The 13,805-nt window shown below is 42.0% G+C and overlaps 1 protein-coding gene across 5 annotated transcripts in view; it reads right to left on the bottom strand.

The window, feature by feature from the left end:
• Positions 1-677: 677 nt before the first annotated feature.
• The window catches only part of wt1a (WT1 transcription factor a), an 81,771-nt gene continuing 68,643 nt past the window's right edge, over positions 678-13,805 (bottom strand). For 2 of the 5 annotated variants that reach the window (XM_038807845.1, XM_038807849.1), the window contains exons 6-8: positions 10,196-10,285; positions 7,640-7,732; positions 678-2,073 (exon numbers count right to left, since the gene is read on the bottom strand). In XM_038807845.1, coding sequence (XP_038663773.1) covers positions 1,952-2,073; positions 7,640-7,732; positions 10,196-10,285 — 305 coding nt within the window. In that variant the 3' untranslated portion in view covers positions 678-1,951. Of the gene's footprint in view, positions 2,074-2,114; positions 7,445-7,639; positions 7,733-10,195; positions 10,286-13,805 lie in introns of those variants that run through there. The other 3 variants (XM_038807846.1, XM_038807847.1, XM_038807848.1) reach the window with 3 other exon arrangements.

The raw sequence follows: 13,805 nt of genomic DNA, 5'->3' as shown, positions 1-13,805 counted from the left end.
GCCTACTTGTGACAATAAAGGTTATCATTATTATGACTGACCCCCCTTCCCCCTTCCACAACCATCTCCCGCCATCACTCACCTCTAGCCTGGGATACAGCGGCGATCATTAAGCATGTCATACTGGTAGTAGTTATCGCCTCCCCAATGGTTCTGCCGCCCTTGATGGGTGGCGCTTTATGTCCCTGGGGCCCTTGATATCAGAGGAAGGCCCTCCAGTGCCTGTCAAATGCCTGAATGGAACAAAATGCACGGGTCTTCCTAAGAAAAGGCAACACGGGGCTCTGTAGCTCTCCAGCTGCCAGCTGAGACCCCATCGTCTCCATTGGGGATTCCACACAAAATATTTCTACACTGGCACATTTTGCTTGCCATTCTTGTCAATTTGATTTGTGTGAGGTGAGCAGATCCCTGCCCATACCAGAAGAGAGAGCGTACTAGTATTGACCAGAGCTGGGAGTAGTTAGCAAAGCAGGGTGGCATTCAAACAACAAGGGACTGGAAATAGGACAGTAACCATGAAGTAAAACAGCTGAGGGATCTCATCGCTTTTCTCCTTTATGGTCATCTTTAATTAAGAACGCAGTGGAGGAGGGGGTGGGCTGAGGTGGGGAGAAAGAATGTTGCTTACATTTTCAGTGTTATCATTGCACAGTAAAAGCAAACAAACCAGATTCTGAGAAGTACCTATTTCTTCTGTTTATTCGCTACTTTTAATAACCCTCCTATTTTTGAGAACAGCAATACATTATCAGATATATACATAATAATTTCCAGCTGGTAGCAGTAAATAGATGAACAAAGAAACATTGGGTACAGTACAATCCATTACACTAAAAAGATTTCTTCACACATAATACTTGAAGATTTCTGAAAGTCATTAAGTTACTTATTTTCAAGAGGAATGGTTAATGGTAGTTGTGGACCAGCCTTCTTTCTTTTAACTACGTCTGTTAACATTACAACTAATCAGCCACATAGCCAGCATGGCCTTTCGGTACATCGTGTACAATTTCGAAACAGAATCTTTTGTAAAGTGTTGCTGGTTAACCTTATCTCTCCCTTAAAATAATCTGGTTAAAGTACACTTCATATGAATGAACAACATCATTATCCCATCTAATCGTTCCTCTGTGAATCTACTGTAGGATCTAAAATAAAAGTTAACCTGATAGATTAAATGCCCACCTGCATGTCCGCCATCTTTAACTTATTTTCACTGGCTGCATGTTACATGGTTATACATTTGGATTTCCATTTTTAAAAAAACAAATGAAATACAGTAGTATTCAATTCCAACAGGTCCCATATATACAATATTTACAAAGGAGTAGAGTGGTGTATTACTGGACTGTCACACAATACAAGTACAATGACTCAATCAGCGCCACCACAGCCCTATGTGCAGTGTCTTGCCACTGATTTCCATAAACAATGGCCACATGCTTTGAATCCACCTCTTCTTACGCACTCAGACCAAGGTTGCCAACCTTCCAAGATTGTCCTGGTGCTTCCAGGAATTTCTTGGACCCTGATCTAAAGAGCCCGTGAGTTAAATTGTATGGAGACACGACATAAAGTGTGTGCTTTGTTTACTTTCAACACTTATGTCTTTTTTAGTTGAAAGCAGGTGGAAGAGGGAAATAAGGAGGCTGTTTGGTTAGATTGTTGATTGAGGTTTGTAGTTGGAAGGTGAGAGGCGACGAACCCTCCAGGAATACATCGCAGCAGAGTTGGCAACCCTGGCTCAGACACTGAATGGGAAGAAGAGGCGTAATGCAGCCGCATTGGCAGTGCATACATCAGGTAGGCATAGAAATGTGGGCATTGACTCTGTCCCGTTAACCTGTGAACTGCTGAACATTTAGAGGGGTGAACAGAAGAAAGCAGACTTCCCCAGCAATGTGTGTCGTCACCTTTTCTTTGAGCTCGTTGCGGTCCTGTTCACCTTTTACAGAGTGAGCTGAAGCTTGGTCAGGTTTCTCTGGTGCATGTTATGATGGCGAACCAGTTCATCGGACCTGGCAAACTTCTTCTGACAGTTTGGCCACCTACAGCTAAAGGGCTTTTCACCTGTTAAAACAGCAGCCCTAATGAACTTTTATTTTTTTTACAATAAAGGTACCGTCGCTGATATTACTTAAACATGATTTATTAAGGATTAGATCTATTAGCGTTTTGATCAACTTGTGATATATTTTTCTTCTTTGATTGGGTTCTGCAGGACTTTTTGTTTTAATTCATGGGGAGCCCCCTCACAGTTTTTTTTTTGTTTGTGGATATTCACTTATTGCAAGGATTACACCTTGTCATAAAATTGCTTTTTCACTGTTTGTGTAGTTATTCATTAACCTATAGGGGCAGAGATAAGGGAAGAGAGTATCAATGTCATTATGAGTTGGACAAGTGTTTAGCATGGGTCATTCTCTTTTGTTGTCACCATTACACCATTTTCATCGAATGTCAAGATTTTTAGAAGTGAGTGCCTGGATAGGAAAGGAGGGAAATCAGAAAAGACCATTCTGTCCATCAAGCCTGTTACTGCCCCTGTCCATTTATAATTTACCCCCATCACAGATTCCACCCAATCCATTAAATCACCTGAGGGAAAGTGATGATAAAAGGTTCATGGTTTATTATTATATAAAATTCCACAATATACTGAAACTGTACTGCAAATTCCACAACATATTCAACAACCAGACATGACTACTATTCAACCTGACCTGTTGTTTCCCTCCTATATCCCTACCTTGAATTTTATCATGTCCAAAAGGTGATCTTAGCATCTTGGCCTGTACCTATCTCTGTAAATCACAGAATGGTTACAGCACAGAAAGACGCTATTCGGCCTGTCTTGGCTGTGCTGACTCTCCAAATAAACAACTTACCTAGTGCCCATCCCTGGCCTTCTCCCTGGGTAAACTCCAATTAATTCTCAACCAGATGTCTATCAAGTTCTTTTCTGATGATGTTAATTAATTCAACTAGATTTTGCTGGAGAATGGTGTCTGAGATGGGGAACTATAATTAGGGGGATACATCCTGTGGCTATTTCCATACGAGCAGGTGAAGGCTGAGTAGATTTTAAGAAATAACTAAAGACTATTCCTTCTGGATAGGGAATCAGTGACGTGGTGGGGGTGGATGGGACGGACACATTCTTTGCCTTAACATGTCATTGGGACAGAGTTTAGAATTTATTTCTGTGGCAGAGGGCTGTGAGAGTGTGGAACATTTTTAGAATTGGGAATAGCATAGGCAGAAGCCACTGACCTGTTTGAGAAAATGAGATAAATTGGGATAAATACACAAAGTGTACAAGGCTATGAAGAGCACTTAGAGCAATGAATTCCTCCAGTAAAGAACCAGCAGAGATGTGATGGGCACAGCCTCCTTCTATAGTTCTTAGTGCTTTAAGTTATGAATACGGGCTGCATAAACGTGGATCATATTCCCTTGAATATAGGAGATTTAGGGGCGATCTGATTGAGGTGGTTAAAATTAATATAAGGATATAAAAGAGTACAAAGAAACCATTCCTTCTGACAGGGAATCAAGAACAATGGGGCATAATCTTGAAATTAGAACTAAAACATTCAGGAGCAAAATCAAAAAGGATCTTTTCATTCAAAGGCTTGTAGAAATCTGAAACTCTCTTTGCACAAAAGATTATGAATTGTAAGAAAATTGGAGCTTTTATGACTGCGATCACTAGATTTTTGTTATGTATTGCATCAAAGATTATGGAGCTAAATTGAAGTTAAGGATTGGATCAGCCAGGACCTAATTGAATGGGCTGAATGGCCAAATTTGTTTCTTAATGTTCCTTTGTTCTTATGTTGTAAATTTGTTGCATACCTCCACAACTCAATGGGGAACAAATTCTTCTAATTTCTCTTCATTTTTAACCTTCTAAATTCCCTTTAGTTTGCATTCACAGCCCAAGTTACACCTACACACATCTCTCAGCAATTTAAAGGTCTGAATCACATCACCCCCTCAATCTGTCTTCCAGACAAACAAAGTTCACCGCTCTGAACTTGTTCTCATAATTCAGAGCCTTAGATCCATGAATCATCCTTCCTCTTTCTCTGAACTGCTCCCAATGCAATTTTGAAGATAGACTGCCCAGATTTTACACCGTCACTCCAAATTCAGCTCTGCTAAGAATCTAAATGAGACTAGTCGTGTGCCATTTAATTTGTTGAAATTATGGCAAGGACTTGGAGAGGATGCAGAAGAGATTTACCAGAATGGTACCAGGGATGAGGGGCTTCAGTCATGTCGAGTAAATGGAGAATCTAGCTTTGTTCGCCGCAGAGCAGAGAAGTTTAGGGGGAGGTTTGATGGAGGAGTTCAAGTTCATAAATGGTTTTGATACAGTAAATAATGAGAAACTGTTTCTACAATTGGACAGGTCAGTAACCAGGGGATACAAGCTTAAGATGACCGTTAAAAGAATCAGAGAAAAGATGAGGAAGATCAAATTTATGCAGCGAGTTGTTACAATACAGACTGCATGCTTCAAAAGGGTGGTGGAAGAAAATTCAGCAGTAACACTCAAAAGGGAATTGGATAAATACCTGATGGGTAAAATTTGCAGAGTTAGAGTGAAAGAGCAGGGAGCAGGACTAGTTGGATAGCTCTAGCATAGAATCAACACACCACATGGACTGCAGTGGTTCAGGGAGGTGACCCACCACCATCTTCACAAGGGCAATTAGGGATGGACAATAAAAATGCTGGACTTGCCAGTGATGCCCACATCCTGTAAAATAGTTGCTTTTAAATGGGTACGATGGGCAGAAGATCCTCCTTCTGTGCTTCGAATTATTTAATTCTATGTCACTGCAGTCAGATTTTGTGACCTGTTGCTTCCTAGGGGAATGGGTCTCACTGACAGCATATTGGAAGATCCTGAGTGCTCTAGCGGTGCTGGGCTTCTGGTTTTCAGTCCCTTACTATAAGTCTCCAGAAAGTCCTGAGATGCATGCCAGCCATTCCCAGAGATTGGCCCATTGCAAGCATCACTTTTACAGGGGAGGTAGGGAGCTTGGGATGCCAGGTCACAGAGTTCCCCTGGAAGGATTAAAATCTAACTAAGATGGGAGTTTCCAAAACGGCAGCAAAAATGTTAATAGGACAAACAGCTTGTATTAATATTTCCAGAGGCGTCTTCATTTTTCTTACTAAAAATGTCAAATCATCATAAATAAGGAAGTTGTCTTCCTAGACTTTTCAAAAACTTGCTGATTTGGAAAGATTAAAAACAAGATTTCCCCCACCCTTTTCCATTGCAGTGCCCTTTTGCTTTACATAATTACACTCATTGTGGACTGGCATACAACCTTTGAGATGGACAGTTCACATTAGTGTATGCAGAGAGATAAGAGGAAATAGGTGATGCAAAGAACAGAATTCTGATTTTTTTCCTTAGGAACCTAATGTGATTTTCATTTTTGTTTTGTGTTGAAGATGGTGGATATTAGTACAGGAGAATGCAACAGCTTCTATTTCAAGGGACTCGGTGCCATGATCCAACTCCTGTGGGTCAAGTGTAGCTAGATGCAGATTCAAACGCCTTTCCCTCTGCACCAGCGTGTCATCTCCGCTATAACCCAAGAACAGCACCAGTGCAGCTGTTGTTCAATCTTCAACACCAACCACCCCACAGCTTTCTGAGTGACACTTCCAGATATGGAGTTAACAGTTAGCAAAATTAGGATATAAAATAATTTTTGATGTCCAATGCCTTAAGCCACAGCATAATCTCAATATTTGCACTTTGTAAGTAATTTATAGTGTAGAACTTTTAAAGCAATAGAATTAGTGTTGGTATATTATTGTGTCATTGCCACTAACTTAGCAATCTTGTTCACCCAGTTATTGTGTCCTAAACAGATTAGCGCTGCCATTAAAATGCCGCCAAGAGGAATTTTATCCAAATCTATTAAGCTTTCACATGATGACCAACAACGGGAGTTTCTATCCTCAACTCACAAATGATATTCACAGATTTGCTTTTCAATTATATTTTACAGACCAAAGGAACCATTTTAACTGAACTCACTGGATGGAAACCCCACATAGGATTGGGTGGAATGTACATTTTACACCTCACATGATAGTGACATCTAAGGACAGTAAAAGGTTCACTATCGTTCTGGTCAGTTCTCTGGTAGAGGTGTTGGGTCGTAATGGACATTTTTAACTTTGTGTGTTGAATGATAAATGTTATAGTCAAGCTGCCCATGAATCACATAACTTTTAAAGTCCTGCCATACCTGGATAGTAAGTTTTACATATTCGACTGAAACTAAACATTTTGCAGGTGTTGCGATAGAAATGCTGACAAAAAAAGGGCAAGTGCCATGTATCAAATTAAAGACATTTGATATTTCACAAATCATTGATGCAGTTAAAATTTGAACAGAATTTAACCCTTTGAGGACTATGGTGATGTAATATAAAGATAGCCAAAGATACATTAATGCAGAGAATATTTATATTTATGAAACAAGAACAAAATTCTATGATTCTATTCTATGAAAATTGTGAAAATTAACTTTTGGTTCCTCAGAAGAATTCTTATCCTACTTGGCGAGGGGGTGAGAAGGGGCAGGAGAAGATAAGCTGGGTCTCTCTGGGGCCAAGGTGACTTGACAATAGATGGAAAGTTCCTAAGCAAGTCAACCATCTATGATAGACCCAAACATTCAACAACCCAAACTAAGTTGCACTCTGAAGCATGGCTGATGATTGACCAACCAATAGGGCATCTTTATGGAACCTGAAGAAGTGGTCTTACCTTCAGGGCCTGGGATTCTTTGAACTCAACTCAGATAATCCTGCAAAGCATCGCCAAAGGGAAATTGGTGTGATAGGACTGAGTGCTCCTGCCAGGAGGCAGCTTGCTCAGTTAACTGGTTTAACTCCAGCACTATCCTTGCACATATTTACAGGGTCCCTAAGCCTTGGATCTTGCCAATCTCTCCCAAACACTGATCTTAGGCAAACAGAACTTCTACTTGTCTCAGTAACTTGGCCTGAAGATTGGCAGATCTGATAAATTCTACTTAACTCTAAAAATGCTTATTGCGGAAAATCTGATCTCTTAAGGTTTTGATGATTGTGGTTGGGCTGCTGATAAGTCCCACCAGCCTCAATTGGAGGCAGTTTCATTTTAGTATTTGCTTGGTTTACCAAACAGAGTGTCAAAAGCTATGACAAGATTCTCTGTTATGTGAAAAACCGGCAGGGGCGGGGGAGTTGGGTGTTTAAATAAACCAAAAACTGGCAAATATCTCTCTCCCCCCTTGCTATAAGCACACTTCTCTGTTGGCCCTTCATGGAGTGGCATTGATGGTGGTCATGGAGAAGTCCGCAGGCCCAACCATCCTGCCCTCCCAGTTCAAGGAGGCTGCGTTTCGGCCAGCAGCTCCTGTGGGGAGAATAAAGGGAATCAATTGGTGATAAAATTCGAAAGAAACCTCACTTAAGAATTATCCTTTTTTTTAAAACGAACAATCAGTGCTCAAAGGGTTCACGTATTACAATAGCAGCAGTGAATATTAGCTGTTAAAATATTAAAATCCGCGTCTAAGAAAGTAAAATGTCAAAAAAAAAGTTTACGCACTTGTTTTACCTGTATGAGTTCGGGTGTGAGTCTTTAAATGGTCGGAGCGGGAGAATTTACGCTGACATGTTTTACACTGGAATGGCTTTACCCCTAAAGAAGAAAAACAATATTCTAATCAAGTTGTCCAACATGGTATACACAAACATACAGTACAGAGAAAAGGCGCTAAAGGGTTTAACAGCCAAGGAAAAAATGATTGTAATATGTCACCTTAAACCTTAACTCCCTTCACCATTGATGTACAGTAGCAGCAGCCTGTACCATGTACAAGATGCACTCCAGCAACTCAACAAGGCACCTTCCACAGCATTGACCAAACCCGTGATGTCATCCACCAAGAAGAACAAGGGCAGTAGGCGCATGGGAACACTACCACATGCAAGTTTCCCTCACGTGACTCATAATCCTGACTTGAAAATATTTCACTCTTGTTTTCTTATTGATGGGTCAAAATCCTAACATTCCCTTACTAACAGCAATATTGCTGTACCTCGATCACATGGGCTGCAGGCAATCAAGAAGTCAGCTCACCACCACTTTCTCAAGAACACTTAGGGATGGAAAATAAATGTTGGCTTTGCCAGCAATGCTCATATCTCATGAATAAATAGAAAAACACATGTCGGTCAGAGGAAAGGCAAAATAACATTCTCACTGTGGTTAGCATTCTGCATACAGGCATACATTGGGATTGGCCTGTGCACTTCATACACTTCCAAACTTATATGGTCTGTGCATCCCGCCCCACTGGAAATGATCATGAACAGAAAGTATTGAGCCTCTGGAATACATTGTCACCTGGTGTGGTGAATGTTGACTCGTTGCTGAGGGGGCAATTCTCCCGGGGACGCCAGCGCCAGCCGGGATTTGCGATGGCTCATTAAATCGGGCAAGAGAGCCAAATTGGGTTTTTCGTCAGGGGTCAAACTCGTTGCGAGTCTCCCAGCCCACTGCACCTGGCCTAATGAAGTTCTCACCCACAGCGGGCGAGAACCAGATTACAGCTGAACAACATTAATTTAAATATAATTACTGGATTTGAGGTCAGATGCTCTGGCCTCCTAGTATGCTTCACTCCCCGCCCCACTGCCCTCCAGCTAGAAGTCCCACTGGTGCCAATCTCTCATGGTCATGACAAATGAGGACACGGTGCTATGGACTCCGAGGGTGAACAAGGGTGTGAGCACCATCTCTACACTTACCTCCAGGGTGCCAAGGAAGGGCCTTCAGGGAAGTGGGTGTTGGGGTGGCTTTGGATGGGCTGGAGGGGCTCAGGTCCAGGGTCTTTCCCGGGATGGGGGTCGTGTGGAAAGTCTTGCCTCTGTAGCTTTGAAACCCTTTGATGTCTCTCCTAGCATGTCAAGTTCAAAGATCTGACCGATGAAAGTATCTTCCCTTTGATGTCTTGAAAACCTTTGAAGTGTCTTTTTCACATTCAATTTAATTCCCCTTTAACTTTTTCAACCAGTTGGACATGCTGAGAAGACTGAAAGCTTTGAAGTCCATGAACTGAATGTGGAAAAAGCACTTTAAAGGTTTCCAACACTTCAAAGTGAAGACATTTACCTTCATCTGACCCAAAAAGTTTTGAAGTCACATTGAATCCCACCTGAGCAGCGCTGCCAATGCCAGCAGGAAACACGCTGTTTTCCCACTGATGGCAGCACTTAGTTTTTAATCAGTTGAATCCAGGTCTCTGCTTCCACAACCTTTTAAGGAAGACAGTTTCAAAAACTCACAAACCTCTGAGTGAAAACATTTCTTCTAATCTCTGTTTTAAACCGTGATCCCCCTAGTTCTAGATTCTTGCACAAGAGCAAACATCTTATCCACCATGTTAATACCCCTCAGGATCTGGATTCTCCGTTTCTATAGCTAAGTGCTGAAGCCGGCGTGGGAACTGTGGCGTTTTACGATGCCTGCAGCGGTTGTGCCATACTACATGGTGCCAGCCGTACGCGGACCCGACCTGCCAAATATACGGCCCCACAGGACAACCCCTGGCCACCCCCTACCAGTCTCCCAGCCCTAGCGAAAGCCCCCCCCCCAGCCCCCGCAGCATGGCTCTTGGCCTACTGTGGTGGCACTGGGCACAGTCCGCGGCCGCCACACCGCTTGCCCAACCACTCAGACCACACATCAACCGCGCAGTTGGGAACCCGACCCATCGAGGATGGAGCATTGGGGTACAGCTTTCCGATAACACGCCAATGCTGTTCCAACGGTGTGCGGCGCACAACGCGATGATGCCATTTCGTAGGGTGCGGAGACTTGAAAAAAGGTATTAAACCGGCGCCCCCCCCAATTTGGGTGTCGGAAGGGGTTCTCCGCCCGATCGCCGAATACAATATTGGCATCGGGCAGCGGAGAATCCTGCCCTATATGATTCAGTTAAGTTGCTTCTTACTCTTCCAAACTCCAGCGGATACAAGCTGAGCCTGTCCAACCTTTCCTCATAAGATAACTTATCCATTCCAGATCTTAGCCTGGTAAACCTTCTCTGAACGTATTTACATCCTTGTTACAACATTATTAATGACAATTCATTCTTACCAGTGTGTCTTCTCTGGTGTCGTTTGAGTTGATCTGAACGGGAGAATCGTCGGCCACAGTCCTTAAAATCACATTGATAAGGCTTCTCACCTATTGGACAGGAAAATAAAATAGTCGTGCATCAGGTTTGTCATTACCAAACATTACCATTCCCCATTTAAACATCTTAGTAATGCCATCTGAGTACCAAGGTCGGATAGTATCAGCAGCTTGGGATACAAAAGGGAACCATCACAACTTTTAAGAAGCATTTAGATGAGCACATGAGAGGCCATAGCATACAAGACTAGAGACCAAGTGCTGGAAAGTGGTATTAGAATGGACAGGTGCTTGGTAGCTGGCATAGACACAATGGGCTAAAGGGCCTTTTGTTTGTGCGGTAAAACTCTATGATTCTATGATGTAAGCAAACTGAGGTGGGAGCATTCATTTAAAAGCACATTCCCTTGTTGTAGATGCATCCATGTGCTTCATAACAATTGCTAGAACAGAGTACTAAAAATGAATCTGCCACTGCATTTTCACCACTGGTATGTGACAGGCAATGTTCAGTTGGTAGGGCATTTACCTCGTTAATAGGAGCTTGTGGGGTCAAGGTTAACTGCAGGTACTTGAGCGCATGATCTCGGCTAGCATTTCCGTGCAGAATGAGCAGAGTGCTGCACTGATGAGATATGTCACTTTTTAGATAAAGAAATAAACCAAGGCCCATCTCCCCTCTCAGGTGGATGTAAAAGATCCCACATAACTATTTTTGCAGAAGAGTATGGGAGTTCTCCCTGTTGGCTTGGCCATTATGACTAAAACAGATTATCTGGTCGCTATTTATGGGACCTTGCTATCCTTAACATTGGATGTCATGTTTCCCACATTACAAGAGACACACTTGAAAAGCACTTCATTAGTTTATAAAGCACTTTGGGATCATGCTGTGGTCATTAAAGGCTTTATATAAATGTAAACCTCTCCCCTACAGATTCATACAGAGAATCACTTCAAGTCTATAGCACAGAATAAAGTCGTTCAGCCAGATGGTCTATTCCAATATTCATGTACCTCATGAGCCCCCTGCCACCTTACTTCATCTATCTCAATCAGCCTACTCCTCTGTTCCTTTCTCTATCGCATACTTATCTAGCTTCTCCTGAAAGCCATCTATGCTATTAACTTCAACTAATCCTCGTGGTGGTCCATTAAGAGTTAAGGGTTTGGCCGAGTCCGTTTGATTGTAAAAACATGCAAAATGGCAGCCGCATGTTTAGGCGACTGGGGGAAACAGTTAGCAGAACTGACTGTATGAATTACCCAAGGGTTTGGGGTCATGTAACATTTCAGTGTCGATTCAGCTTAATTGATTTTGTGTAGTCTGCGGCATCTGCCACTGGTGCTGAAAATGGTCAATTAAACCCTGACCACAGAAGCTCCCCCAGGAGTTGCAGTTCTTTGCAGGAAATAATCACTGGGGCAAGAGTTAGTCTTTGACATATTATAACAAATCCTTGCAGTAAAATACAACAACAAATAAAATTATTTTGTTTAAGGAGAAAGGTATTGTTCAAAAATGTTTGTGTATAAAGCTTTCTGAATTATTATGCATTGTTAATATTGCAGCATAAAGCCATATGTTTTAGAGATCAGAATGAAGCAAATGGGTATTGGATTGAATTAAAATTTGTGAGATAATATATGTTCTTCCTTAAAAGAATTATTTAAGTAGTCATGTTTTAAAACATCTGGCTCGGGTTGTGTCAGATGTTATGCTTGGCTATCGTGAGCTATATCTCAAAACAACCTGACATCTGCTTGCTGCAGTCTTCATCCTTGAACAACTTTCTCTTCAAGCTTCAGCCTTTTCTGATGAGTTTTTGCAGCAATGGAATGTCAATTGCAGGTCAATTTCATAGAAGCAACATCAAGGAGAGCATAATTTCCAAATCCCCAGGCAGATTCAAGAGAAGTGTTGTTATTATGGGGATCAGGTGATACTTTTTAAATAATGTTTTGGTTAAGAAAAAAATGAGCCATGAGATTTTTGATCGGTGTACTGTATTAAGGGATAGGGAGCTAACGCAGGTAAATGGAATTGCGAGAGGGATTAAGCCATGATTTCATTGAACATTGGAGGCGGCACGAGGGGCTGAATGGATTACTCCTGTTTCTATATTCCAATGCCCCTAGTTTTGTATTGGTACGATAAATTCTGATACAGACTCAATTCAAAAGGTGTATAAAAAAGAAGGACGTCATAATTTTCATAGCCAAATTGTGTTTTGGCCAAATCCAAAATAGGAAGCCAAAGCATCCAAACTAGAATAATTCCTAAATGTTGCCATCATCTTCAAACACATCAATTCATGACAGCTACTTCAAACCAAATCACTGAGGGGATCATTCTGAAGAATTTATTCTGTTTTATTTGAGCCCACTGCATTTCTAAAGACATCATCAGAAAATCTAATTTAATTTAAACTAAAGCTGAGGTCCCAGGACACTTTCCTCTCATCCACTTCCACGATCATGCAAAAGGATATTACTTAAAAAGACAAATTGCCCCCTGAGTGATGCTTGTGTTGTCAATCAGTCACATTTCAGTCTGTGCCTGATTCAAAGTGTGCTTCTCGATCTTCAGCTGAGGGGTTTGGGAGGAGGGCAATTGCAGGTTGGATCTGGTGTGGTCAAAGTGGAGAGGAACAGTTGTGTGCAATCCTTTAATGTCAGGACAGGAGCACTAATTGGATTCTTTAATGCAAGGTCAGGAGAAATTATTTCTCAAAGCTGCTTTTGTGCAATAGACTGAGATACGCAGGCGCAAAACTAGGCAGCATTCTTGGAAGAGCCATGTAGTGAAACAAACAGGTTTCGTGACATAGAAAAAGAATAGAGAACAATTGGGTCCTTGAACAATGTTCCCTCTTGGCTGCATGGATGCACGGCTGCACAGTAATCCAAAACATACTGCACAAACACTGGTCCCTCTAAAGAGGTGTCCGTGTGCAATCATGCAGATATTTTAGAGAGAATGCACATCGAAACAAACAGGCCACACACTAAAGAAAAAATAGATGAAACATTGATTTAGGGTGGTGATTGGTTCCTTTAATGTGGGGAAATGTAGGTGGGGTGCAGTGATTGTATTCTTTAATATGGGACTGGTGGACACACTTGCGCCTCATTTAGCTCAGTTACATTTCTGTCTGGTTGGCAGGAATTCTCCAGGGTATCTTTCCCTGTGTGTAGCCCGTGATGACACTGGATGCCCTGGGGAAAGCCACTGTTGGAGCAGGAAACTTCAAGCAGGCATTTGACCCCTTATTTGCATCAAGAATGGGTAAAGGACATATCTTGGTTATGTTTCCCCTATGCTTGTTATTCTTTCACAGGATGTGGGTATCACTAGCTAGGCCAGCATTGTTTCCAATCCCTAATTGCCCTTGAGAAGGTGGTGGTGTACTGCCTTCTTGAACCACTGCAGTCCATGTGTTTTAGGTACTGCTGTCGGGAAGGGACTTCCAGCATTTTGACCCAGAGACAGTGAAAGAATGGTATAATAGCTCCAAGCCAGGATTGTGTGTGTGGCTTTGAGGGAACTTACCAGTGGCAGTGTTCCTAT

Source organism: Scyliorhinus canicula, chromosome 9, assembly GCF_902713615.1.
Source record: "Scyliorhinus canicula chromosome 9, sScyCan1.1, whole genome shotgun sequence".
Lineage (NCBI taxonomy): Eukaryota > Metazoa > Chordata > Chondrichthyes > Carcharhiniformes > Scyliorhinidae > Scyliorhinus > Scyliorhinus canicula.
The sequence above is the reverse complement of the archived record's forward strand: the minus strand, read 5'-3'. Positions and strand labels throughout refer to the sequence as shown.